We start from the raw sequence: 27,612 nt of genomic DNA, 5'->3' as shown, positions 1-27,612 counted from the left end.
GTGATTGGACAGTGAAGGAGCAGACACAGACTAACTAGGGGTTCTCGTCTTTTTTCAGCATAGAGAATGTTGATGCCCAAAAAGAGTGAAAAACCCCAAATTTTACACGGGGGTAATTCCTAAAATGGGGGCACCTCTTCTGATATCATAGAGAGGATGTCAAAAGCGATCTCCCCGACAAGACACAGACGGCAAGAAATACCTAACAGGGCTTTAATCTAATCTAGAAAAAATAGATTTACATATATTCTAATGAGGATATAACAGGGATGGCACTTTCCTGGGTTGGCAGTGGGCATCTCTATTGGCTCATTCTCTTGTTGCAGCAATTTGCGCTTCAGCTAGGATAGCCCTTCCGCAGAGGGTACGAGAAGAGGCCGTAAAGACTCAGCATTACCAAACCTCCTGCTGCTAATACACTGCCACCCATAGGATGGGCATGGGGGGTGGCACTGACCTCCTTAAAACTGCACTATAGACATTCACTCATCCTGTTCACCAGTTTTTGAGAAAATCAGCCATGCAGGAAGAATTATTATAGATGGGCCAAGCACAGACTGCCTTGGAGGAGCAGCAAAGCACAACCATTGTGCAGCACTACAAAGCGGCTGATATAAGGAGCAAACATGGCTGCCACTTTCCATGGATATAATGGGAATGATATACAGAAACAAGGCAGTGAACACACATTGATCTGATTTACATCAAGCCAATCACTTTAACCATAGAGCGCGAGCGTTTCCACCCAGCAATCTTCTAATGTCTGCACTAAACCTTATGACGATACTTCCCCTCGCCTCTTCTCGCAGGTCATGTCTCAGCCTGACAATGGTTTATTGCTCACCTGACAGGTACTGAAAAAGAGAATTATTGTTGCCGGTGATGATCAATTAGAATCCTTGGTTTATTTTCAAACTTTAAATTTGCAGTCTGAAGGTGATCAGTGGCAATTAGGGATCTGGTGCAAGTTCACTATTACCATGCCTGTTTATTAATTGTGGGCCTGGGCAAGATTTGCTGGGAATTTTGTACTATGATTTAGTATTAGGCAGCCCCCTCACTATAGGGGTGACATGAAACCCCCATGCCATTCAGGGGGTTAGCCGCTAAATTCTAAAATTTGAACAGGATTTGCTGAAGCCGCTGTGCATTGAATCCAAGCCGATTCCCTTATTGTCAGTAGTAAAGAGCAGCAAGAACACTTTATGTTTATAGAATAGAGGGATGGTAAATCATTGTAGTACTCGGGCTCCTAGGTGAAATCTGTTATATGCTAAATTCCTCTTTCCCTGAACCCTTTGTAATAAATATTGGGCCATTGCTAACTTGTTTGATAGGATGCAATCTCCAGGGCTTTCATCTTTATTCTTTACTAACTTACTAATCTGGAACCATGGAATGACTTAGCAAGTCAGCCATTCACTAAATAGAAACAACATGACATGACAGCCCTTACCTTCAGCAACTATCTGACTTCTTTATCATCATATTTATTATATTTATCTATCATTAATTATCATCATCCTTGCCACTCCAGGTAGAATTTTTAAATCAGGGTAAAATTATGTGTGCATGAACTGGAGACAAGTAAAGTGAATGACCAAGGTAAGACACCTAAGAATGGTTGTTGTAGATCCATATGGGTGTCAGGCGATGGCAATGCTGCAAAACCGAGGTCAGCATAATACGATGTTGGAACAATAGGCGTAGTTTAGGGTAATTGGTAAGAGGTGCTGAACTGAGCGGTGACTCCGGGGAACAGAGTTCATGATTAAAGCTTTTCTGTAGTGACCTTACATGAAGGCAGACAGAAGCCACCAAAGTAATCCTGCTAATCCCATCACAGCTTTGACAGTCTGTGATCACCGACCATAATGACAGATGGAAGAGCTGGCTAAAAAACTGGAAGAATTCCTGTCTATCGACCAATCAGATTCCAGCCGTCATTTATCTTGTGCTAGGGAGAGTAGAATCTGAGCTTCCTTCCTTTCTCCCTCCCTCCCTTCCTTCCTTCCTTCTTTGCTTCCTTCCCTTGTTCCTTCCTCCCTTCCTTCCTCCCTTTCTTCCCTCCTTCCTCCCTCCCTTCCTCCCTCCCTTCCTCCCTTCCTTTCTTCCTTCTGTCCTCCCTCCCCCTTCCTTCCTCCCTCTCTCCCTCCCTTCCTCTCTCTCTTCCTTTCTTCCTTCCTTCCTCCCTCCCTACCTACCTTCTTTCCTTTTTCCCTCCCTTCCTTCCTTCCTTCCTCCCTTCCTCCCTCCCTTCCTTCCTTCCTCCCTACCTCCCTACCTACCTTTCTTCCTCCTTTCCTTCCTTCCTCCCTTCCTCCCTACCTACCTTCCTTCCTCCCACCTTTCCTTCCTTCCTTCCTCTCTCTCGCTCTTCCTTTCTTCTTTTCCTTCCTTCCTTCCTTCCTTCCTCCCTCCCTCCCTACCTTCCTTTCTTCCTTCCTTTCTCCCTTCCATTCTTCCGCCCTTCCTTCCTTTTTCCCTCCTTTTCTTCCTTACTTCTCTTTTGCCTCCTTCTTATCCTTTCATTCCCTTTCCTTCTTTCTTTTCCTTTGTTCCCTTTTTCCTTCTCGCCCTTCCTCCCCCCTTCCTTCCTTTTTCCCTCCTTCCATCTCTCTTTTACTTATTTTTCTTTTCCTCAATTTTTCTATTTTGAACCCCTCTCTTGTTATCTCTCTTTCTTTCTCCTAATCCTTTTCTCTTTATAACCTTTTTCCTTCTCACCTTCCCCATTCCTCTCCCTGAGTTTGTTTCTCTCTGTTCTGTATTTTCTCTCTGTCACTCATTACTATAAGGATATATATTGTCTCTATAGAAGTGATCTGCAGGCAGGGAAGGGGTTAAGCCGCGCTCTCCTGCAGAGTGTCCCATTGCTGTCAAGGACACTCAGGTGTGTACACTCCCAGCAGGTATTAACATGACAATGGTCTGCTCTGCCCCAGGAGTGACACTTCACATTGCAGCACCTGGCTGCCTGGATACCGAGCAGTCCTGTTTACCTACGGTATGTGCGAGCTCACCTGTGGCATGTACACCTGAGTGTGCCAGCCTGACACCGATCCTGCCATCCAGACACATCCACTGCCAGAGCCTGGCCTTGGGGGTAGCAGGGGGACACCATCAGGTACCTATTTCATGTAAGTTCCCCTTATCTATCCGTGATCCAAAATGCAGGTACAGGGGGTGCAACTGTTCAGGGGCCCAGAAATTCAATGGACCCCACCATGGTTGCTGCTTCCCTTAATTTTTACTTTGCATGCAACATTCTATAATATTCTCTGATAACGTTCATTTGCTGAGCTGCTTTTTGTATATTGGATAGTTGAGTATTGTTAAAATTAGAGATTTTTGCTGTCTGTGTCTGGGAAGATTCATCCTCCCTGTGGTATTGTCACCAAAAATTGTAACCTGAATAGGAGATAAGGAAAGATTTTTTATTCAGACATCTGACAGCTTTCTAATGTTATGTTCATTTTCAGTAATCAATATTGCAATCAGCTGCAAGTGTTTGATGCAACATTCATTTGTTCACAAAGACAGAATAACATTTTCACCATTATATCTATTGAAATATTAATTGAGACACAATGGGGCTGATAAAGGCAGCAAATATCGCAAGCATTTAGGAAAGAGGAAATGACTGCCGATCTTACACTATTTTTTTTGTAAATCAGCCCAGTTAAGTTATTCTGATTTCAGTACGATTGTTAACCCATTACCAAAACAACACGCTTTGCCAAGGCAATTTTCGACCAACATTCCATTCATAAATCTTAAATTCATATTCATACTTACAATCATTCTGATTTATCATCTAACTGACTGCTAATGTCCAGCTTCCAGAGATTCCCATTCACTGTCTGTAGTATCTTCAGGATAGGAAGTACAGAGAATATTTTTAATAGGAAGGAAAACCTGACACAATTTCGAACCCTTCCCTACTTTATCCAGAGCTGATAAAACTTTTGCCGTTGAGAAAATCAATAGATTATAGGAAATTAACCAAATTAATAGCTATATAAGATTTTTGTTGTTGGATAATAGAAAAATAAAATATCTGCAGATGTTTGTCCCTCTAACCTGAGACTGGGACCTGGGATGGCAAATTAATGGTAAAGGAACTTCTTGATCAATCTCAATATGGAAGTTAAGCCGCTTCCATGAATTTCCCCCCACTTTGGGGTAAAGAATTAAAGCTTCCACCCAAATGGCAGGACAATGTGATTATCTGGTACAATTGATTGTCACTTGAGATCAGTTGACTGCCGACACATTTTGGGAGTTGTCCCCCTTCTTCAGGGCTGGAGAATGCCTTGCTTGTGTCTGTTTTTGGTTCAGTTTTAAAAGCTGTATATTGGGATGCTGGAAATGCCTGTAAACTGGTCTGCCTGTGATCATATCTGTGTTGGGATCACATACCCGTATCATTATCAGAAAGCTCCATGTACTAAGGAGAAGAAAATCTTTGAGCTACGACATGAGCTGAATCTGGATCAGTTACAATTAATCTCTTTCCAGTATAATCTATCAGGGAAAGTGAGCCAACAGATCTCCTGCCATTTGCTCCAGTGCTGACCTGTAGGGTCCTGATCACCCCAGTCATTGACCTCCAGAGAAATGGCAGCCAATATGTTGATTATGGCTTCTTAAAATCTACTTGTTTAGTGCAATTTCAACACATTTGTTGTAGTAAACTGCATATGAAAAATATTCGATTCACCAATATAAATTATAACTCCAAACCTTCAGCAGCTTTACAAATTATAATATGGAATTTGGAAAAAGAAAAGGGCATTGCTTGGATGCTTTCTGATTGTTAAACACATTTCTCAATTACCGGGAAGACCAGCCTATCTGTGGTCAGAGAATAGGAGTCACCTTTGTAGTATGTTTATTTTATTAGTTTTATCTGAAGCTGATTTATATTCAGTTATTGTTGACTTTCTAGCCGTTGTGTAGGAAGGTGGTTCTGGGTTCATGCTGCTCCTCTGGTAAAATCATTTATACATTCCAAGGATAGTTAGCTGGGATTGAGCCCAACACTCAGGGCAGGGTCTTCTCCTCCTCCTGTATCTATCTGTCATGTACCCCTATTTATTATACAGCGCTGCGTAATATGTTGGTGCTATATAAATCCTGTTTATTAATATTAATAATAATAATATTAATAATAATAACACTCAGTCCACTGGTGCCAAAAAGAAGGTCTGGTGCTGAACATACGGAGCCCTGCCAATCCCAGAACTAAACCCACCCAAGACCTGGCTGCCATTGCAGAATTTCCCGACATTGGTGGAGAGCCATATGATGGCCATCCTCATAGGTTTCATTGGACTATACACCATCAATGCAGCAGTTGGAATCCCCCAATGGTTTTTATATGACAGTGGAAAGTTTTCTTCATTCTTGTTATGGGGATTCTCATACCTCCCGCTGCAAAATAAGAAGGCTCATTGCTCTTGTAGAAAAACATTAAATTTATTGGTAAGTAAGGGGGCATCAAAAAGAGTTTATCTCATAATGACTACAGAAATGGGAGATGAATGACCTTTGAAAGGCATCTTTCAAAGTTACACTCTATCTGTAAAGTACAAAAAAAAATTTACTTTGAGTTTGACTCAAAATTGAACGCATTTTGGGTCTGGAAGTGTTCCCTTCTTCAAGGCTGTGTGTAGATCAGTGTTTCTCATCCAGGGTTCCTCCAGGGGCTGTTAGAGCAATGAAACATTTGTGTTAGTTTAGGTGACATCAATGACCCTCTGTAAGGGTGACATTCTTCCCACTGACCACCAATATAAAAGGAATTGTGGATATTGTAATCATAGGAGGGATTCCCTGAAGACCCAAAAATTATTTCAAGGGTTCCCCATGTTAGACCAGCATAGAGGATGATAACTCAGATGAAATTATTCTAGACCGTGCCTTAATAGCATAGAGCAAATATTCCTAAAAAAAAAAGTAGGATGTGACTTGGTCCTTCTCTAATCCTTCTCAGTTCTAGTTTTATATAAAAGAATCTGGAGATTTGGATAGTTGATAGTGGATAGTTGATAGTTGATTGTACTATTGTAGAATGGTCCAGAATATATTCATCTAGTATATCACCCTTTGCATTGGGGCTTCTTCTGTCTCGTATTGGATTTCTGTATTAAATCCCCCGAAAAAAGAGTCTGAACTCTTCACTCGGAGTGGTGCTTTTTTTTTTTATCTTTATCTTTGTATTGTTTTAGAGAATGCTGCAATTGGCATGTGTAGAATAGAGCTGTCTTGGCTTCTCAATTGTTGTGATAACAAATCCACAGATCTGGACTTACTTTAAATTCTTTATATTTATAGAACATAATATAGATTTTGTGTGTTTGTTAAACTGTAAAACTTAATGTGTCCTATACATTGAGCCAGCCTCCCCCTTATTGCACTTAGACGCTTCCGATTGGTCATTTCACACAATGGGTTGCCTTATTGACCAATAGGAAGACAGGAGGGGAGTTATTAGATTCAACTTTTAAATACATTTTGACATATATTATTATTATTATTAATAATATGATTTTTTTGTTATATACTTGATAACTTTGATTCCATTCTGGAAAGTGGCTTCTGTCTTGGGAATAATGGATGGCGTGCGTGGCGTAGGGTAGGCAATCCTTTCTCCATTCATGTAATTGCCACTAAGGTGTTTATCGCTTAATGACACAATATTATACTTAGTTACCACATTGCGGCAACTAGGAATTCCCAGGCAGTTAGTCACCCTGTAAGACAATCGCTAATTCTTCATTAACACGAGAGCTTATTAGTGTCATTGACAGAAATGCCAATAATGTCGTAAATCTCAGCATTGCATTTCAGAAGTTTCTTTTACGGGAAGTAATTAGCTGGTCTTGTAGGTTATCACATTCATAGACTGTAAATTGAGGCGGTAAATGCGTTCAGACTCTTTAGTAGCCAATCTGGCCACTTGTGTTATTGGAGAGAGGGGTCTGTAGTGTAGGAAAATATGGACATAATAGAGAAATGAGAATATGAAACAAAGAAACCTGGAGGATAGATGGATGAAATACTTGGGTAATAAATAAACCATTATCCTATGTGTGAAACTAAGGTCATCTCTGCTCCTCAAACATGGTTTGCGAAATGACGTTTTGGAAGAGCTTTGGGTTTTCTTTTTCAAACAAATAATGGAAAAATCCATGCTGTGTCCAGGGGTTTACATACAGTAAATGGGTAAATGTAGTAGAAGGATCAACCAGACTAACCAGTTCTCTTTGGTTAACCAGGGTGCTGATTTATTAAGGGATGGATTCCCACCCAACAACCCCCATGGCATTAAAAGCAAGAGCAAAACAAAAAGCAAGTGTTGGTTTCCTCCACACTAGTGGCCACACCAAGGGCAAGGAGTCTGCACTCTTTTGTAGCATGGACCCACCGTTTGGGCGATGTTTGGCCGTATTACTTCACCAGTTCAGTGTAGTATAAACCTGGCTTTGAATAAACTTGCTGCTGATTTCTGATTTGTGATTAAAGATCCATTTAACCCCAGTGCCTTTCTGCCTTTCTCAGTCCATAGAAATTTTTACCACTCCATGCTGTAATGATATTGCTTCTCTTGTGGGGATTCCATGTGGATTTGCTAACAAAAAAAATAGTATTTAGAGAATCAAAAATCCTTTCAGCATTACTGATTTTATAGAGTTTTGTTGTGTTTTTCTCTATCCTTTTTTTTATTTTTTTTTTTCCTCCTACCTACTCTTCTTTTCTTTTTCTCCCACCTACCCGACTTTCTTTTCTTTTCCCCCGACTTACCCTACTTTCTTTTCTTCCTACCTACCCTCTTTCTTTGTTTTCTTGTCCCCCTACCTACCCTTCTTTTCTTTTCCCCCTACCTACCCCTCTTTCTTTTCTTTTACCCCTACCTACACTTCAGTTCTTTTCCTTCTACCTTTTCCTTCTTTCCCCCCTACCTAACCTTCTTTTCTCCTCTTTTCCCGTACCTACCCTTCTTATCTTTTCCCCCTACCTACCCTTCTTTTCTTTCCCCCCTACCTACCCCTCTTTCTTTTCTTCTACCCCTACCTACCCTGCTTTTCTTTCCCCCCTACCTACCCTTCTTTTCTTTTCCCCCTACCTATCCTTCTTTTCTTTTCCCCCTACCTACCCTTCTTTCTTTTCTTCTACTCCTACCTACCCTGCTTTTCTTTCCCCCCTACCTACCCTTCTTTTCTTCTCTTTTCCCCCTACCTACCCTTCTTTTCTTTTCTTTCCCCCCACCTACCCTTCTTTTCTTTTCTTTTCCCCTACCTACTTTTCTTTTCTTTCCCCCCACCTACCCTTCTTTTCTTCTCTTTTCCCCCACCTACCCTTCTTTTCTTCTCTTTTCCCCCACCTACCCTTCTTTTCTTTTCTTTTCCCCTACCTACCCTTCTTTTCTTTTCTTTTCCCCTACCTACCCTTCTTTTCTTTTCTTTTCCCCTACCTACCCTTCTTTTCCTTCCCCCCTACCTACCCCTCTTTCTTTTCTTCTACCCCCACCTACCCTTCTTTCTTTTCTGGCACTGAATTTGACATTTGTTAAGTTGGGGGTGCAGTGTTATCTGTGAATGTGATTGACCACCATTGTTCTGGGATAAGTTGCCCCGGTAAAGACCTCTCCCAGCAGACCGCCGGTATTTGCATTTCTCAGGAAGATGGAGAGGGGCCCCGGCTGTTCCTGATGTATGAGTTACAGTTGTTAATTGAAATTGCGTTTCAGGGCCAAAACAACTTTTTTAATATTTGTCGTTGACTCTTCGGTTGCGCTTTCTCCAGGATGATCTGCAGCGTTGCATGTGATTGAGAGCAAACAGAAGACAATATATCATTATGAAATACAAGCCAAGCATCTCTGCACTATACAGGAACACACAATCACGTCTGAAGGGCCCTGCTAACAGACCGAGAACAGATTCTATCTTTGTTTTCATTTCCAATAAACATAGAATTTATCTAACATACGCACGCTAGATGATCACCTGAGATGAATGATTGTGATCGTCTTGTGCAAAAATATTGCATATTTACAGCCGTCCTTTAACATTGTTTAGCAATCCAGAGGTTGGATTACTAAATGACTGACCGGGGATAACCGGGGTGTCCTCCATAGAAATGAACTGCCTTGTGTGTACAGTGCTCATTCATTCTACTGTCACTGTAAACTATCACTAGAACTTGTGTCCAGGGACATAAATCTGATATGTATATATGGCTCATGGTTTCAGTCACATATAGGAGTTTAGTGTGGTGCATACTGCCTGCTGTACCTTTGGGACAATTCCCAGCAATGCCCATTCCCATAGGAATGAAGCAATGCACAAACAAATCTGAGATTTGTTTCTCTGTGCTCCGAGACATTTGGTATTCTGCTCTTCCTTACAAGCTCTTAGCATTGACAGTACAGAAACAGCTAAAATCCCAGGCTCAGGCTCCTAAGTAGTCCCATTGGAGTTAATATAATCGTAAATTCGCCCCGGCCCGTACGCTCCAAGGAAGGATCGAACCAACCAAGTAACGGCAAAGGTTATTACAATTATCAGCCCCTAATTGGTAAGGTTTGCTATCCCTTAAATCACTAGGACATTACATGTATAAAAAAAATGATTTAGCGTTTCGCCTATCCGGGCTTCATTAGATTTTGTGCAAATGCTTGAATCAAAAATGTTGTCAGGTTGGATAGCAACGTGTTGGATCTACAGAATGTAGCTTATTCCCAGGGTGGGTCCTTCTAGGATGTTTTGCAGAGTTTATCCACATTTAGCAAAAATGAGAGAGAGAATAGATGTTGCATGTGATAAAGCGCTGAATGTGTGTCCAGCGGTTAGACCAGCCATGGGTAAGCTATGGCTCCCGGGCCATAAACCCGGGCCCGTTAGGTTTTTTTATCATGCCCGTTGAACTCTCTCTTTACTTCAGCGGCTCTGCTAAAGTAGTTCTGCGGTCTGCGGCTCTGGCCGGTGCCTCCCCGAGCGGGGTCAGGAGAAGGAGCCCACTGGAGGGCAGCACCGGCCAGAGCCGCAGACCATGTTCCCTGTACAAATCCCAGGCTCGGGGAAGTGGGCAGAAGTGACACCCGTCTCAGCGCTCCATCCATCTTGCAAGCCCCTCCTGCCAAATTTTACAACCCATTGTGGCCCCTGAACCAAAAAATTTGCCAAGCCCTGGGTTAGACACTTAAAACACATGGGGGTCTGGTCCTATTGCAGCAATTTTCGATTCTAAAATTTGCAGCAAATCTACACCCCTGGTTATCATTTTCCTCTGAAAAAGTCTGAATGGGCGAAATGCGTCAGTAAGTGATACATCATCCTTCTACTATGAATGGACTAATATCCCAAAAGCCTGTACTGTTAAGTTACAGGGATATCAACCCCCAAATGTTAAACAGAGAAAAAGGGGGGCCTTGTACTATCTGTATATATTGTTTGCAGCTATGTGCATAATAAAACATGTTCACCTAAATGCCATGTAAACCTCTACTCTTTCTCTTCTCTGAAACAGTTTTTTGAATAGTAGAAAGAAACAAAGGAATTCAGAAACATGCACAGTGCAGATGCAATAAAATGCCTAAGAACGACAATCAAGTGCTCTTTACTTACGCGTTTTAGGACAAAGCACTTTATTCAGAGTCTATGAATAGTAAAGCATCTAAAATACACCGTACTGTAACTGAAATGTATGAAAAATGTGCATCTAAATTATATAGCTTACCTTGATTTATAATTATTCAATGTCACATCCCTATATTTAAACTACAACATTGGAAGCAAACTTTGGCTAGGCATTATTAAGCAAGGCATTATTACTGACAATATAATAACATACAATTCTACATTATTAAAATCATAAAAACATTTTATTCGTATTGATTAAAATGTTATGAAACAATTATGAAATAACATTACATAACCATATTATATGTAGTCTCGGAAAGTGATCTACGCGTTTCGCGGTACACAGTCTGCTTCATCAGAAATTTATGGTCATACAGAATCAATGCACTCACATAGGATGGGGCAGATATGAAAACCATGCAGCTGGGTACTGTCCTAAGATAAATGTTACCAATGCTCTTCTTTATATAATAAAATAGAATTAGGGTAGTGTACTCCATTCTGCATGCACATTTGTGCCCAAATAATGAATCTACCTGCTCACTGACAGATTGTTTTTCCCCGTGGTAGCAACCATGTTGTACACCTGATAATGCTGCCACTATTAGCGAGCGCTCAGGAAAAGAGGGTGAAACAGTTTCCTGTAACCGACACTTGTTTATTTGCTCCTGTTTGTTTGCTGATCCTCCCCAGCCGGCTAATAACGGCTCTATATTTATCCTTGATGGTTGTTGTATTACTCTGCTCGCACTAATTGTTTATTGTGCTCAGGCGGGACGTAGGCCCGTGCCCAGGTGATTTCAGGCATCTTCCTGTGCCAACGTTCTGTTTGTGCGCCAGGAAAGCAGAATCTGAGCAGATGCCAATCAGCAGGAGGCCGGTGGACACCTGATATGTATGGCGGGCCTGTGACAGGTGCTGGAACAATAGGGCTACACAACACTTCTCAGCTCCACTTATTAGTTATATAACATTGATTAATAGGATTAATGGCATGTTTTAGAGTCGGGATGCAAGGTTGGAATGTTTTTACTGGATTGCAAACTTGAAAATGTGTCCAAACTTTACATGTCCGAGCAAGCCCAGAATGACGTTAATTAGGAAAAAAGGGAACCTACCATGAGCTCTAATTTTTCAAGCTCAGTAAAAGTAACAATTCCCATCAGCCTCTGCTGCAACCTCTCATCTTGTGACTTGCTACAATGTTGCAATCTGATCACTGGGAGAAAGGAGACTTAGGAAATGCTTCCTTTTATTTTTAAGTTATTATTAAACAATATTTATATAGCGCCAACATATTACGCAGCGCTGTACATTAAATAGGGGTTGCAAATGACGGACAGATACAGACAGTGACACTGGAGGAGGAGAGGACCCTGCCCCGAAGAGCTTACAATCTTTTGGCTGCAGATTGGTGACATCATCTCAGCCTAGGCAAAGTCACTGGATTACAAGGTACAGATCACTTTTTATGACACTGTTTCTGTTTATTGTGACATGTCAGGAAATTCATTCATGCAAAGTGTAAATGACATTTCCCATGAATCTCTGGATCAATCCTTGTAAAGCTGGATGTGATGCTGATATATTAATTTATATTAAAAATGACATCCAGAATTTTGTGTCTCCTCTATCACTCCTGCTGTAGGGAATGGGAGAAGTGCTGACTTATCATTATTACAGAACTTTTGCACTGCTGGAATTAGTTTTTGTTGCTGGAAATGATCTTATAATTGTTTCCAGTGATTGATGAATGAATGAGCTCTGTACACACAGTGCCTGTTCTGTTCTATGGAGTGAGGGGACCTTGCTGTGCTCTCCTCCCTTGACTTGTATCTTGACTTCATCCTAATGGATCCATGAATGACGTCTGATGACTACTGTACACACATCAGATTCTCGCCAGAGATGTATGTACAAAGCCTACATGCTTGTTGACCTTGCTAGTGTGCTTGTCAATTTCTGTGAGCTTAAAAGAAATATTAAACAATCTTTTCAGCTCTTCCCAGGCCCCCTCTGTGAATTACAGAATACCTCCACCATATTTCTTACCTCCATTCTCTATTCCATACCCAATCTTTTGTGCTCTGTGCTGTACAATTTCTATTACTGGAAGGTGAAAAACTAAACTAATAAAAGGAATGGAGGAGCTCAGGTATGAGCTGAGATTAGCTGAACTGAATCTATTATCCCTTGAGAAGAGACGTATAAGGGGGCATATGTTCACCCTGTATAAATATATAAATGGTCCATATAGAGAACTCTCTTCCCAATTATTCATTGTAAAGTCATTACAAAGCACAAGGGGGCGCTCTTTGCATCTGGAGGAAAAGAAGTTTAAGCTCCGGATAAGGAAGGCATTCTTCACTGTAAGGTCTGTGAAAATGTGGAATCGGCTCCCTCAGTAAGTAGTTTCAGCAAGTTCTATAGATTGCTTTAGGAAAAAGCTGGATGATTTCTAGAAGCACAGAATATAACTGGGTAATAAGGCTTTAAAGTAAAGATAACAGAGACTGCTGATCCAGGGAACATCCGATTGTCTCATGGAATCAGGAAGGAATTTTTTCCCCTGTTGGAGCAAATTGTACCAGGGGATTTTTTGCCTTCCTCTGGATAAACTATGTCATATAGGGTTTTATATCTGGGATATGTTTATTTCCCTAGTGGGTGAATTTGATAGATTTATGTCTTTTTCAACCTAACCTACTATGTAACAATATGGTACAATGATAACCCTTCTCCGATGAGCGATCTGACCACAGTGTACCATAAGCCCATTGTTTCTATTGATAACTGAACTTTGGTTGTTTGAATACCCGGACAGATCAATATTCATATTAACAATGAAATTCAGATTGGTGCAGGGGTAATCCAAGTAAGCAAGTGATATCAAGGAAATATTGATCCCTTTGTATGATGATGCACAAATCAGAATGTGTGGATAGTTTGGGTGCCGATGGTAAATAAACACCATTATGATTGAACAATTCCATATGAATGCAGATCACTGCACTGACTACAGAAGTGATCATAAAGACATGTGAATATGCCAGTGAATATGTCAGCGAATATGTCAGCTGACTACTCACTGCACATGTGTGGTTTTGCCTATGATTGTATATTATCTAGCTATATCTCAAGCTATGAACAATAATTGCCCCAAGTTTTTTATCAGCCAGGATCATTAATGACATTTCGGTATCAATATGGATCATTGTTATATGTCAATGTCCAGTTTCTAAATGAACAGTCACCTAGTGATATGTTGGATGTCATTTTGCTTTTTGAACCGCATTAATCTAACATCTGTACAGGTCTTTTAGAGTAAACTAAACCCTTTTATCAATAAATTGAGATCAGGTAGGTTTATTGCACGAGGGACAGGCGATAAATTGACAATCTGCAAATTAAATAACTTTACTTGACTGATTGCAAATTTTAAATACACTCACCTGTCCGTGTTCCGTTAGAAGGCTCCACCATGTTCTCCTGTGCTTTCTTCCTTGCTTCAATCTTTGGGCACCTTGATTGGCTGGGAATTGATAATGTAACTCCTGTGCAGACGTGCAGCTGCAGGGGAATACGGGATAGATCATGTATCCTGGCTTTGTGCATTGCATGCTCTGCAAGGCGGCTCAGTTGTTAGCACTCGGGCCTTTGGTGCACTGGGTCGGGGCTTCAAATCTCAGGTAGGACACTATCTGCATGGAGTTTGCCAGTTGCCTCTGTGGGTTTCCTCCGGGTACTCCGGTTTCCTCCCACATTCCAAAAACATGCACTTAGGTTAATTGCCTTCCCCCTAAAATTGTCCTTAGAGTGTACTAAAGACATGTGACTATGGTAGGGACATTAGATTGTGAGCTCCTTTTAGGGACAGCTAGTCACATGACTTTGGACTTTGTACAGCGCTGCATAATATGTCGGCGCTATATAAATACTATGTATAATAATATATACCGTATATAATAATAATAATAAAGCCCTGCCTGATCACAGATTTTTAAAGTGTAACTTTTTTTTATATATTAGTGTGGAGCTCTCATTCTTCCCTATAAATATCCTTTGTAACTTAATTTAGTAAAAGTTTACTTTAATTTCTGACTGTCTGTGTACAAATGTGAATTTGTATTCTTCTGGCTTCTATTCTCACTGTTATAATAACTCCTGAGATTGTCTGGGTGTCATATATTGTGTTATGTTTCAGTACAACCACAATGCACATTATATGGCTGAATACAAATCATTACAAGGAAATGTAAACTTATTATATCTCTGCATGCTGGCGGCATGGAGAGGTGGCTGGGCGCTGTTCACAAACATTTATCCTAATCATGAAATACACGCTGTTTCCTTAGTGTCAATACATACATCAGTCCGTGTTTACTTACAACATTTATATATTCCCTATTGTATTGTAAAATAGCCAGGAGACTTCACGAAACTGGGGCCAAGGAGCCACAGCCCACAGCAACTCCTCCATCTCTATTTTCTGATTACAACGGGCCCTAATGGCCCCAGCTTCACACCCAATGCCCAACAGGAAAAAAAAATCATACTGCATAAAACGGATCTACAGGAATACAAACACTAAAAAAAGTAGATTTGTATTTAATAAATCGATAAACTAATGTATAAAATATTTGAATACTTGATTCTGACCTGGTATCAGCATTTGTACAGCTACACTTTGGATGATGGAGGGGCAACATTTGCAGCCAATCAAGTACATTGCAGGAACATGTTACATAGGAATAGAGTGAGCAGAGGTATAAGTTTATCAGTCTTCTGCTGCTCCTTCACTGTCCAGTTACAGGCTGAGGAAATAAAGGTAACCAAGCCGATTACTTAACTGCAGTAGAACAAAGTCAGCAACTTGTTTCTCCATTGGTGACCATACAAGAATATGATTTTCGGGGACTTGCAGGATTATGTACATACATCTAGAGGAGGGGTTCCTAACCTTTTTATGACTCCAGACCCCCAACGGATTTTCCAATATGCTCCCTTACCCCCTTTACTTGACTGTCGAAATAATCATCACCATTCCTTATATTAGTTTCCAGTATGACTTCCAATATGTCACCAGCTTGCATTTGCTGCACTTTAGATATAAATAGCTAGGAAGAGAACATGAAATAAAATCATAAGCATTGATAACATTATCATATTACTACCAAAGTATAAATTAATACATTAAATAAAATAAATACCAGTACCCATGGATTGAGTCCCATACCCCCAGCATTTGGTTCCCATACCCCCAAGGTATATGGATACCCCCGGTTTAGAACCCCTGATCTAGAGGCAGGAAAGCTTCCTAGGAAAGGTATAAATATTAAACATGGTCCGGGATGCTTGACTCCCTATACAAACCTTTACCCAATATATTTCTATTGTAGGACAAATTTAGCCCCGCCCGAAATAAAACCTGCAACAGTATGTCTATCGTATAGCTGGCAAAAAGATACCTATAGGCAATGAAAACCCAAAGAGGGTTATAAACCTTCCCAAATCTCATTGGTGGATATTCCCAATAGGGAAAGCAGAATTAAACCCCTGACAAAGCTGTTGTTTTAGCTTTTTCCCCAAAATCATTTTGGCTATATATATATATATATATATATATATATATTTTATATAGTTTTCAGGTTTGTATTGCACCCACTATGGTTGTCTTAACAGTTATTGTCTATGGTACAAAAACTAGTTTAAACTATAAATTGGGTGCTCCTACTTGACATTCCCTATGCTATACAAACTGAAAGAAATGTGTTGGCTGTACATACATTGGGCCGGATTTATTGAAGTTCTGTAAAGTTGGGGAGGATAGACTTTTAGCAGTGAAGCTGGCTGATCCAGAAAACCAGAAAGCCTGGGGTTGAAAACCTTTACAATATAATAGCTAATTACTTTTAAGAAATGTGAACTCTCTATATGGTGGATTCCTCCAATATCCCACGCTGATCCTATGCCAATTCTACATAACCCAACACAAAGGTTTAAAGTTTTTGGAAACGTTTAAAACTCAAATGGCGGTCAGGTGATCTGAATGTTACCCGTATGACTAACAATACAGGTAGCATGGGACTATTTATTTAAGCCCATTCATTTGTGTATAATTACAGCTGTTGTTTGTAGCCGTTGTAGAGCCACCTAATTTATATTGATATAAATAGATCATTTCCCTGGGGTCACCAAATCCCCAGAGCTGCAGCCATTCCTAATACAGCTCCATCAGATTGTTGTTGTTCGGTGCCAATGGGAGACACAAAACGTTGTATTTTGTTTGTCAGGCTGCAAAAATAATTACAAAATCATTACTCACATTGCTGAGTTTGTTGGTGATATTTTAGACTGATGTTTGTCAATTGATAAAGTAAATACATAAGGAGGAACTTCATAGCCAAGCACTAAAGTGAATATTTGACTTGGGGGGTATGTGTTATATATAGCAGGTGAGCTGCAAAATCATCATCACCAAGATCAAAGAGAGATCAGATCACACTGACTGCTGGATGAGCAATGTTCTGTTCTTTGGAGAAGGGAGGGAGGAGGACAAGCAAGGTGCACCCCGCTGTGCTCTTCTCCAGGACGGATCCATGAAAGCCATTTGGGTGACTGCTGTACACATGTCGGATTCTCAACCAAAACAAGCAAGACAAGAGATGGAATCTCTGAAATTACAAAGGCTACTAACATGAATGCAGAGATCCCAGAATTACTATTACACAATATTTATATATAGCGCCAAGATATTACATAGGGACTTCACAAATGTCACTAGCTGTCCCTCAAAGGAGCTCACAATCTAATGTCCCTACCACAGTCTAAGGTCAATGTTGGGGAGAAGCCAATTACCTTAACTGTATGTTTTTGGAATGTAGGAAGAAACCCACACAAACTCCATGCAGATGGTGTCCTGGCCAGGATTTGAACCGGCAAAGGATCTACAAAGGCCAGGGTACTAACCACTGAGCCATTGTGTTGTCCTTGCTAGCATGTTTGGAAAACTCTAGTTTAACTGCTCCTAACTGTTAGATCAAGCATATACTGCTAACAACCTTTAACTGCATGTTAGTAATATAGGGAGGCTTAGGGTTAGGATTACAAGTAGAAGTAGCATGACAGTTACAAGAAGAGTTAGTTTTATGATTACAAAGAAAGTTGACGTTATAAGGAGAGTTAGTGTTGAGATCATATAGAGGGTCATTGTTGAGGTTATAAGGAGAGTTAGTGTTGAGTTTTATATGGAAGGTTAGTGTTGGGGTTATAATGAAGGTTAGTATTGAGGTTATATAGAGATTTAGTGTTGGGGTTATAAGGAGATTTAGTGTTGGGGTTATAAGGAAGGGTAAATGTTGAGGTTTTATGGAGATTTAGTATTGGGGTTATATGGATGGTCCTGTAGCTATAGGGAGTGGTAGAACTACAGGAAAGGTTAGTATGAGGATTACAGGAAGGGTTAAAGTAAAGGTCCAGGCAAGGGAGGTATGAAGGTCAATACCAGAATTAGTGATAGGGGTTACAGGTAGAGTTAGTGTTGGGGTTACAAGGAAGTGTAATGTTAGCATTAGGCTCGGTGTTGGGATTAGAATGAGAATTACAGAAAGAGTTAGAGTTATGGTAAAGGCAGGGTCAAGTTGCAGAGATATTTTATGTTGGGGTACAATAGGGATGGTTTGGGGTGGCTCAGGGGCTTCTCTCTCATCTCTGAAAACTATCATTGTTGATCTTCCAGTTCTAAAGCCTAAAATATCGGTATCAGAGCTCTAAAAGTGTACAAATACATCCACACATTTCCTTTGCAATAGAAGGAGAGGGGTGCAATGTTAATCCAGTATTAGGCCCGGGTAGGTCCAGACACCCAAAGGCACCTTGCAGTGTCCGGCTCCTCCCAGGGATGGAAAGTTCCTCTATATCAATGTCACAAGGACATCTATAGGTTTCTCCTAATATTTGCACACATAATCCTCTCACATTGGTGCCTTTGTTATGGGGACTTTATGCTGAGTTGTTACAAATACAAAAGCAAAGATTAGTCGCATGCGAGGGAATGTGCAGCTGAGAGCAGATTTGTGGTTGCATTTCTTATGGGATTGTCTGCTTATTGGCACCGATGGAGAGAGCTGCAGTCAGAATATTTACTAAGGAGGAGCAGGAGGGGAGAGGTGCTCCCTCTCATATCTATGTGTGTGGCCATTATTCGATGGGGATCTGGTGGGATCTGCGTCAAGTTTATTATGTTGCGAACTATTGGGAGAAATTGGGAGAAAAAAATAAAATGCAACACAAATCTCAGGTATGCAAGCTCATTACTAGTGGCCGGTTCAACAGAGAGTGCCAGTTTACATTAAAATATGTGCGGCAGAGAGGCTGCTGCTGAGCACTGTTCATAATTTTTTTAGTGTTGTCAAGATCAGGTTTTTTCTACTTGTATACGGCTATGTTGAAGATGTGGAACCAAATACATTAAATCATTCATTTTGTATAAAGGTGGCATTTATTTTAGTTTCTTGTAATTCCCAGAAAAGCCTAGAACACTGAAGAAGTTGTGGCTTTGTTGCAATGTACAGCACTGTCAGTCTAACACAGTGAAAATGCTTACAGGAGGTAAGAGGGTATTGAAAGCCTCAGTAACCTCCTTTCATTTTATCTTCACAGGATATTTATGGAAGAACATATTAAGAGGAAAAGTTCCATTGACGATGTTCTGCCCTGACAGGAAGCCTTACAGATAAAACTTATAAAATGACTCACAATGATTATACTGCAGGTAACGTGATGAAGGTTGTCTATGGCTAAAAAAAGTATGACTGGGAATTCAATCACAGGGGTTTACACTTAACAAAATGACCTGTTCCCATGAATGGTGGGATACAATATTGTGTAGCAGTGTGTGCTGCCTGTACTCTGCCTTCTGACTATACATGTGCTGTAATTGTTATATTTATTTGTGTATTTTCTAACTTCAGATGCCATTTGTACATTGTGTGTTCTGACTGTGTGTACTTTGTTTGTGTGTTCTCTCTGTTTATCGTGATTGTGCTCTGTGTGTGCTATGACTGTGTGCTCTGCATGGATTTAATGCATGTCTGCCTGTGTGTGTTTGTGGCTGCAAGTGGTCCAATTGACCCACCGCTGGATGAAGTTGTTACCATGCAGGACTATTTACCAGCCTGCTGGAGATCTTGAAGAAGCAGACATAGGCAAAGGATGCTCCCCCGCCCACCACCACAATGTCCATCTCATGTCAAATCATAAATTTACCATTCTGGTCATAGCTGGAGATTCTGATCGGCCTTACAAGGAAGGTAGTGCGGGATCATCGGAGGTATGGAGTCTGAGCGACACCTGGCCTTCCCCAAGGGACCCCACAAGGGTGATGGGCTGGTAACCTTGGAGGCTCTTTGCTGCAAGGTATTAGCAGGTCCTGACCCTCGAGGTCACCCTACTTGATAGGACAGGATGGAAAGGCTTTGGTATGAACGACAAGGGGTGTCCAACTGTAAGAAAAGGCCAACAACAGCCAGGAGGGGTCAGACCTGGCAGTAGGAAGATTTGGCCTGAGGTCCAGGCAAAGGTCAGGGCTGGAGGCAGACAGGTGTAATCCGAGATGCATCAGGACAGGTAGCAGGCAGACACGTAATCCCAAGTCACAGCAAAGGTCATGGCAGGTAGCAATCCAAGGTCCAAAAGTGAGGGTAGGTGGTAGTCAGACGATATCTGAGTCCAGCCAAAGGTCAGACAAAAAACAATAGTGAACAAATGTGGAATAGCAAAGTAGTTTGTGCAAAGTCACACCACCGGCTACTGCTAAGGATGAAATGGCCCCTGCCCCTGGTCCCCTGGCTCAGTCTGCAAGTGCAAGTGAAGGAAGCATGGCTGCATGCACCCCCACCACCTCTAACACCTTGGTTGGGGAAGAGCATCACGGGTCACTGCGGGGCGTTTTGACGGAGAGGACCGTGGGAACCTACAGGTAGTATAAAACATAGTGATAAAGAGGGCCTGTGTGTCCCTGTAATGTGGGTTTACCTTGATATCAATCTTAGGTAAATCATTAAGCGTAGCGTTGGCCTTTCCTTCAACTTTTGTTTAAAGAGGGTCAGTTCATGCAAAATCAGGGATGGTTGGTAGCTATGCTAAGGCAGGTAGGGAAAGAACATGATGGCACATGTTCTCCTACTAGCCTTGGTTACAAAAACTAAATGGCTGAGTGAGATGATACCCATAGATTACTAGACCTTCTACCATGGTCCACCAACATCCAGTCATTGGGTTGGACAGACGATGGATGGTGCCAGATCACAGAAGATGGCAGATGTTTCACCACCTTTCCTTCTTGATGGGACATTCACCCATCTAGGATCCAACCTAACATGTCTTGTTTATTCTTTTTTTACCTCCTGCTTTGCCATTTTTCTTGCCAGACTCCAAATGAATATAAGTTGGGAGCTCTACCAAGGCAGGTGGGGAAAGTACATGGTGACCATTGGTCCCCCTGCAAGATTTGAGCCATAAGCACCTTTATTTGGGTGAGATAATATCCACACAATGGATTGACCATCACTGCCATCCAGATATTGGATGAAACAAAAAAATGAGGGTTTTGGGTGGCACAAAAGATGGTGGATACATTCCCACCTATTCATCTTGGTGAGACATTTACCCATCTAGGGTCCAATCTAACATGTCTTATATCTTGTCTTTCTTTTGTGTTTTCTCCTGCTTCACCACTTTTCTAGCCGGACTGCAAATAAAGTTTTGCATTGTCATTAGCAATTGGTGAGTGTAAGATACAATATTACATTAGACTTATCTATATTTTTATGTTTTTTTATATTATTGGCTTGGATTGTATCAGGCTTCTTTTAAAGGAAACTAGAGTGTGTTATATGTGAAGTGCTAATTTTGCATTATTTGTAACATGTATTGTAGTCATTTTTGTAGAGACTGTAATGTATTTTATAGGCTTGCCATTTCATGTTAATGTGGATTTAATATTCAGAATTGTAAATACTTCTGCTAGTGTTTATGTGTATATCAGGGAAAGTATTAATCTTTCCTGGTAAAGTCTAATTGCTGCCAGTTTTTATATTAGAATGGTATGGGAAAGCGATAAACTCCCCATCACTCATTTACCTGCAATCTGTGTCCTTATAGAGATGAACATTAAATAGAAACAACAACTTGTATATAGTTTTATAAAAATTCACATAAAAAATGGTATCAATTTCACCCCAATATTACATTGTATTGCTAGTTAATTAAACAGTAACCTCCATTGACCAATGAGGCAGGAATCCTATACTCTGTGTATATATATATATATTTATATATATATATATATATATATATATATATATGCCAATCCGAGTTTGTCAATATGGTTCTAATATCCTCCAAACAGTTCAATATTTCGACGCGTTTCACAGATACAATAGTGCTTCCTCAGGAAGTACAATATTTAGACGGTAAGTACTGTAATGTAAAAAAAACTTTTATCCAACTTTGGTATCCAAATGAAACATGAAAGTATTAAATACAATAAACACACAATAAACTTACATTAAAAAAATAATTGTCATAAAATACTCTTACAAAGCCAATAACCCTGAATGGGGTGGTGTCATGGTACAGAGCCAACAAGACCCACAGACAGAAAAAATAAACTATCAGTCACAATAGACAACATACTTCATGAGGTTCCTCAATCTTCCCTCTCGGTACTCTCCGGTGGCCGGAAAGGGATGGAGGATGGTCCATGTGTCTAGATATGGGAGCGCAGGCCTCTGGCATTGATGTTGTAGAATTTCTGAGGGCATTCCAATGACCTCTTTACTAATGGTCAAGTGGGAAAGTTACATTACATTAAGATTTTGGTTAATGTTTAAAAAATACATTGTATCATTTTTTTTAATGAATTGCATTATCAGGTGGTTTGAGGACATTTCTAGGTAATGATTCAGTTCTAAGCTAACATTCTTTTTCTTTTTTAGCCAAGTTTAGAGCCCCCATTGCTGTGTACTGCGGCAGCGTCCCCAAGATGAAACCCGGATATGTGTCTCTGCGTCATGGGGGTGTGGATTCGAACTTGCAGCTGTACGGGAACCGCTGGGGCGGAGCTGACCCAGGTCTGTACAATGGAGAGGAGATAACGTTAGCTGTAATTTAAGTAAAATGTTCTTTTATATCGTTTTATAACGGCATGAAATACACAAAGTTGAAGGCATCATTTTATTTCTTTATCATTTCACCAGCTGCCCTTCAGTCCTCTTTGAGCCTCCACATGAAGAGGTCTTATTTGTGGGGTGGAGATGACCACAACCTCCAGCCAGAAATTCTGCCCCCACCGCTGGACTTGGAAGGTAAAAGTGACTCCACCATTAATAACCAGAGGGATGAGGAGGTGGACAGTGCGGCTCTGGAAACGGCCCGGCTGAAGGACAAGCTGAAACGGAAAATGTCTGAAAGCTCCAGTGCAAGAGGAGGTCAGAATGGCCAGGAGTCCTTCAATATTAATTATATGCAGTTTGATTTCAATATCGCAATTACAAATAGTATTTTACAACTGAACTACAGGGAGTAAATCCATATAGGAGGGCAACTTTACCTGCCAAGAATTTGTATTTATGTCCATCCCATCCTGGGATTTTTTGCTGCACTGCTACACAGCACAGCTCTGGTAGGGCCAGAGACCTGATCTTTCTTTGTTGTATTCAGTAACACTTTCAGGTCTTTATGTTTGGACAGAGAAGGGAGAAGCAGCAGACTAAGCTCATCTCTTTACAGTCTTCTCTCTGCACCTTGCACAACTGATTTGTTTCTTGAGTTTCTTCTACTTCCCCCAGAAGGGCTCTGCTGTGCAGGGATTGCAAAAGTTCCCAAGTTGAATTCATATATGAATACACTGCTTGCATTTGCAAAGATATTTAACAATGTAATAATGAAAACAGAGTCGAATTATTGTGCATCTATTACAAATAAAATTCAGCTTTAGGTTTGCAAAATTTGTGACTTGTTTTGATTATCACTATGCAGCACCGACTGAGTTATTGAACTCTTTCAACACACCTCTCAAACCTGCCCTGCCAAGGAGCGCATCTCAGAGGTTAATGACCATCACAAAACCTGTACCTCCCATCCAGAAGAGTCCAACACCCCACCTCCGGACCCCGGAGGAGGGCATGCAAAGGGTTGGACTGGAGAATGGGGACCGAGTGGAAGGACAGACAGAGAAACCTTCAACTATTACAGAGGTAGGAAGGCAAAATGGTTTTTACATAATTTACAGCCACAGAAAGCAGAAAACTGTTCTTAAAACACCTTGCTGAGCAGAAATTATACTAAATTATTAATCTGCACTTATACTATGCATGCCAATGTGCATGTCAACAAGCATGCATTGTCAAAAATGAATGGAATATCCCAGTATGGGTAACTGGTAGTGTTGCTTTTTGGAGTTTGGGCCAACCATGAAATCGGCCCAAAGGTCACACTTCTGGTTTAGTTCTGTTGGTAATGTTCAACAAAAGTTCAGATTTTAATGTCACCTTCACCTTAGGCCTTCCTTTATTTACTCTCCCCAAGACTGGAGGAGATAGACTATCATGGGGGAACCAGCAAATCTGGAATAGATCTGTTCAGAAAACTTTTGCGAACTAATTACTTCCATTTTAAGCTTGCTGGATCACCCAGGTTGCCCCATGATAGTCTATCCTTTCTGGTCTTAGATAGCTTTAATAAATCAGGCTCCTAATGCCCCAGTGTACCAATGAGTGCTTAGGGGACCCTGGCAATCATCTTTTGTGAGGGCAATTGGTGGATGTCCTATTAGTCACTTTTCACGCAGTATATGCTTTTATGCAGACCTTATCAAAAAGATTGTAAAAAGGTATTTCTGTTACTATTCGGAACCACCAATAAAAATTGTAATACATTTTGCATTTAGCAGTGGCTGCCCAATATTTTTTGTTAGAAAGACCACTCCAAGGGCCTTCTTCTTCTTGACTTTTTAGGGTTTTCAATGCTGCTGTCCAAGGTAGGTACCATAAACTTTCTGGAAAGGAATCAATATACTGTATACTTAAGAGCTAATAATCGATTATTTTATTACCAAGCACTTTAGTGCTTTGTTATGCAAATGAAGTGCCACCAGATACATTTCAAACAGCAAATGCCGAGGGGCTTACACTCTAATTTTGGGTTACACTGACATATACATTACCCAATGTAAAGTCTATTAATGTTTCTAGCTTGATATCCATAAATTAGTCCTTGTAATTCATTAGCACCATGAGCGACATTTAGGAACCTCGGGAGCTGTAAAGTGAAGGGCTCCCATCTTTCCAATGTTACCCTCCAAGCTGCTTTCCATAGCATTGTGCTGCATTGGTTGCTTTAGTGACTCTCCTGGGATCATAGCAAGCCAGTAGAATTTTTATTCCATTGACTTCCAGGGTGTTCAGATTCAGGTTTATCCAAACCTGAAACATCTAGAACCCTAAAAAGACATGTTATATAATAATTGTAGGTGGATTTTTTTTGGTGAATATTTTTAATATATACTCACATCATCTTATTTTCAGAATTCTTTGCAGTACGTGCGTTCCAGTGCAGAAAGGAAGCGCAAGTCTCTTGGCGGGGTAGTCATACCGCCCATCCCAAAATCATCCAGCTGTCCGGCAGAGCAGAATCGCAATGATAGCATCCAGATGATTAGAAATTCCCCAGTGTCCAGGAATGCAGCCTCACACAAAAGGTAACTCATCAAAATCAATATATTATAAGTGGTTCAATGGGGTGACTATCCCATCCATAAATATCAGTAAGTAAGGTATTGATCCTTACCTTTTCCTTGCTCAATTAATAAATGCATATTGTTTTTAGGTATTACCACAGTGAGATATGGTGAAGGACTAATAAGTTTATAATAAATGAAAAAACTTTATTGGATTCACTTATAGAAAAAACTGGCCAAAAAACTTAAAATTTACAAGTTAAAATCTATAGCCTCCATTCATATACTGGAGCATATTGTTATTGAAAAGGGTATAGCAAACAGTTGCAAAAGTCACATGATGACATTGGTGAATAAAGTGAAATTCCATTGTTGAGACATGTTTCGCAGGTAAGCTGCTTCTTCAGACTGAAAGTGCTTGCATGTTATGTATAAAAATCATTAAAAATCAACTTTGCTTATGTAAAAAAAAGTTTGATGTTCTGAAAGCCTAGCAGGGGACTCCTTAATTAAAGGGTTCCCACAAAAAGGTAGCTGTTATCTCTTGTGGGCATGCTTTAATAGTTTCCTTGGAGCCTTAAATAGGACTTTGTCTGTTTTGGGTGTTATTAAGCAAATGAAAGCAAGCTTGCAAAACCTTTATAGCCAAATACACAACCTTAAGGGGATGGAGAAGACAATTGAATTGTAATGAGGGTTACCAAGCAGCAACCTCCACCTGTTTTAAAGAGAAAACTTAACTAAAGGAAAAGTTCTTAGTTATATCAAGTCAATGGTAACTTAAATTGTTTATTAAAGGCTATTGTTTTTCTTATTTACAGTTCTGTCTTGGAGTTTGACATTTACAGGATACCTGGTAGGTATAAATATGAATACAATCTTATTATTTATGATGTGCTGATTAATTGGGTAAAAATAAATAAAGAAGCAGCGGAGTTCTCTGGCAACATTGAAATTTTAAGGAAAGGAGCTTGATAGCCAAAAAGAATCCTTAATTTTATCAGAGTAATGCAAGAGAGGGAAGAGTATTATTGGAGGCTTAATTCTCTTTACACTTGGAAATAATGGAAATTTATTTTTAGGACTTTCCTTAATATTAAGGAGCCTTGAGGTTACAACATGATTACACCAAAAGGAAAAGTAATACAAACTGATTTATTATTGGTTGACATAGAAAGCAATAATAAAATAAAACCCAGTTTGTGGATAAATGTGAATTGGTATTTGCAATAGACTTGACATGACATACACAGTGGTTCTCAATTGAATTGGAGTGCCAGTGATACCAATAGACTAGGATTGCAAAAAAATATAAATTGGTCTTCCATTTTTCAGGGGGCCACAATAGGCCCAATACATACAGATGGGAAGCCATTCCCAATCAAATGACAACATGCTGCTGCCACCAATGCCATGCTTGTGCAGAATGAATAAGTGCTTACGTGGCTTTAAAGCCTGTATTCTCCCTTATGCCAATGCCATTGTCTGTATTTCCCCCCCATACCATCCCCATCCTTTGTATTTTCCCCCATCACATTCCCATCCTCTGTATTCTCCCCTATATCATTCCCATCCTTTGTATTTTCTCCTATATCATTCCCATCCTTTGTATTTCCCCCCATATCATTCCTCTCCTCTGTATTTTTCCCCATATCATTCCCATCCTTTGTATTTCCCCCATATCATTCCCATCCTCTGTATTTTCCCCCATCACATTCCCATCCTCTGTATTCTCCCCCATATCATTCCTCTCCTCTGTATTTTCCACTTTGTAGCCCAATTTGTAGATTATAAACTTGTAATTGCATTTGGAATAGAGTTGACATGACATACACAGTGGGTCATAATCAGATTGTATTGTAGGGAATAAACTTATAAAAAAAGTTTGTATGTGTTTGTATTTGGTTGGAGAGCTGTCTGATCTGTTGATGTTCACTTCTTGTAAGTTTATTGTAATAGCAATATAATAGCAATATAATATTCTAATAAGCTCCTCAGTTACATTCTTGAAAATAGAATAATATATGCATTTAACGCAGTGGAAAAGTGACAGAGAAAGGTATATTTCCCCTCACACTAAAAAGTATTTGTGACCAACCCCTGGTTATTTAGCATAACATACATTATATAAAGAAAAGAAAGAACAGGGTCTTGTTTGGTCATCAATGTATTATATTACTGTAAATATATAAGTAAAACATAACATCATATAACACAGTAAAT

General features: G+C 40.2%; 1 protein-coding gene across 4 annotated transcripts in view; it reads left to right on the top strand.

The window, feature by feature from the left end:
• TOGARAM2 (TOG array regulator of axonemal microtubules 2) overlaps positions 1–27,612 on the top strand; it is a 56,000-nt gene that overhangs the window by 11,916 nt on the left and 16,472 nt on the right. For 2 of the 4 annotated variants that reach the window (XM_072409974.1, XM_072409975.1), the window contains exons 2-7: positions 19,311–19,422; positions 22,649–22,783; positions 22,910–23,140; positions 23,691–23,908; positions 25,238–25,410; positions 26,211–26,245. In XM_072409974.1, the coding sequence (XP_072266075.1) occupies positions 19,398–19,422; positions 22,649–22,783; positions 22,910–23,140; positions 23,691–23,908; positions 25,238–25,410; positions 26,211–26,245 (817 nt within the window). In that variant the 5' untranslated portion in view covers positions 19,311–19,397. Of the gene's footprint in view, positions 1–3,005; positions 3,128–19,310; positions 19,423–22,648; positions 22,784–22,909; positions 23,141–23,690; positions 23,909–25,237; positions 25,411–26,210; positions 26,246–27,612 lie in introns of those variants that run through there. The other 2 variants (XM_072409976.1, XM_072409973.1) reach the window with 2 other exon arrangements.

This window comes from Pyxicephalus adspersus, chromosome 4 (assembly GCF_032062135.1).
Source record: "Pyxicephalus adspersus chromosome 4, UCB_Pads_2.0, whole genome shotgun sequence".
NCBI lineage: Eukaryota > Metazoa > Chordata > Amphibia > Anura > Pyxicephalidae > Pyxicephalus > Pyxicephalus adspersus.
The sequence above is the reverse complement of the archived record's forward strand: the minus strand, read 5'-3'. Positions and strand labels throughout refer to the sequence as shown.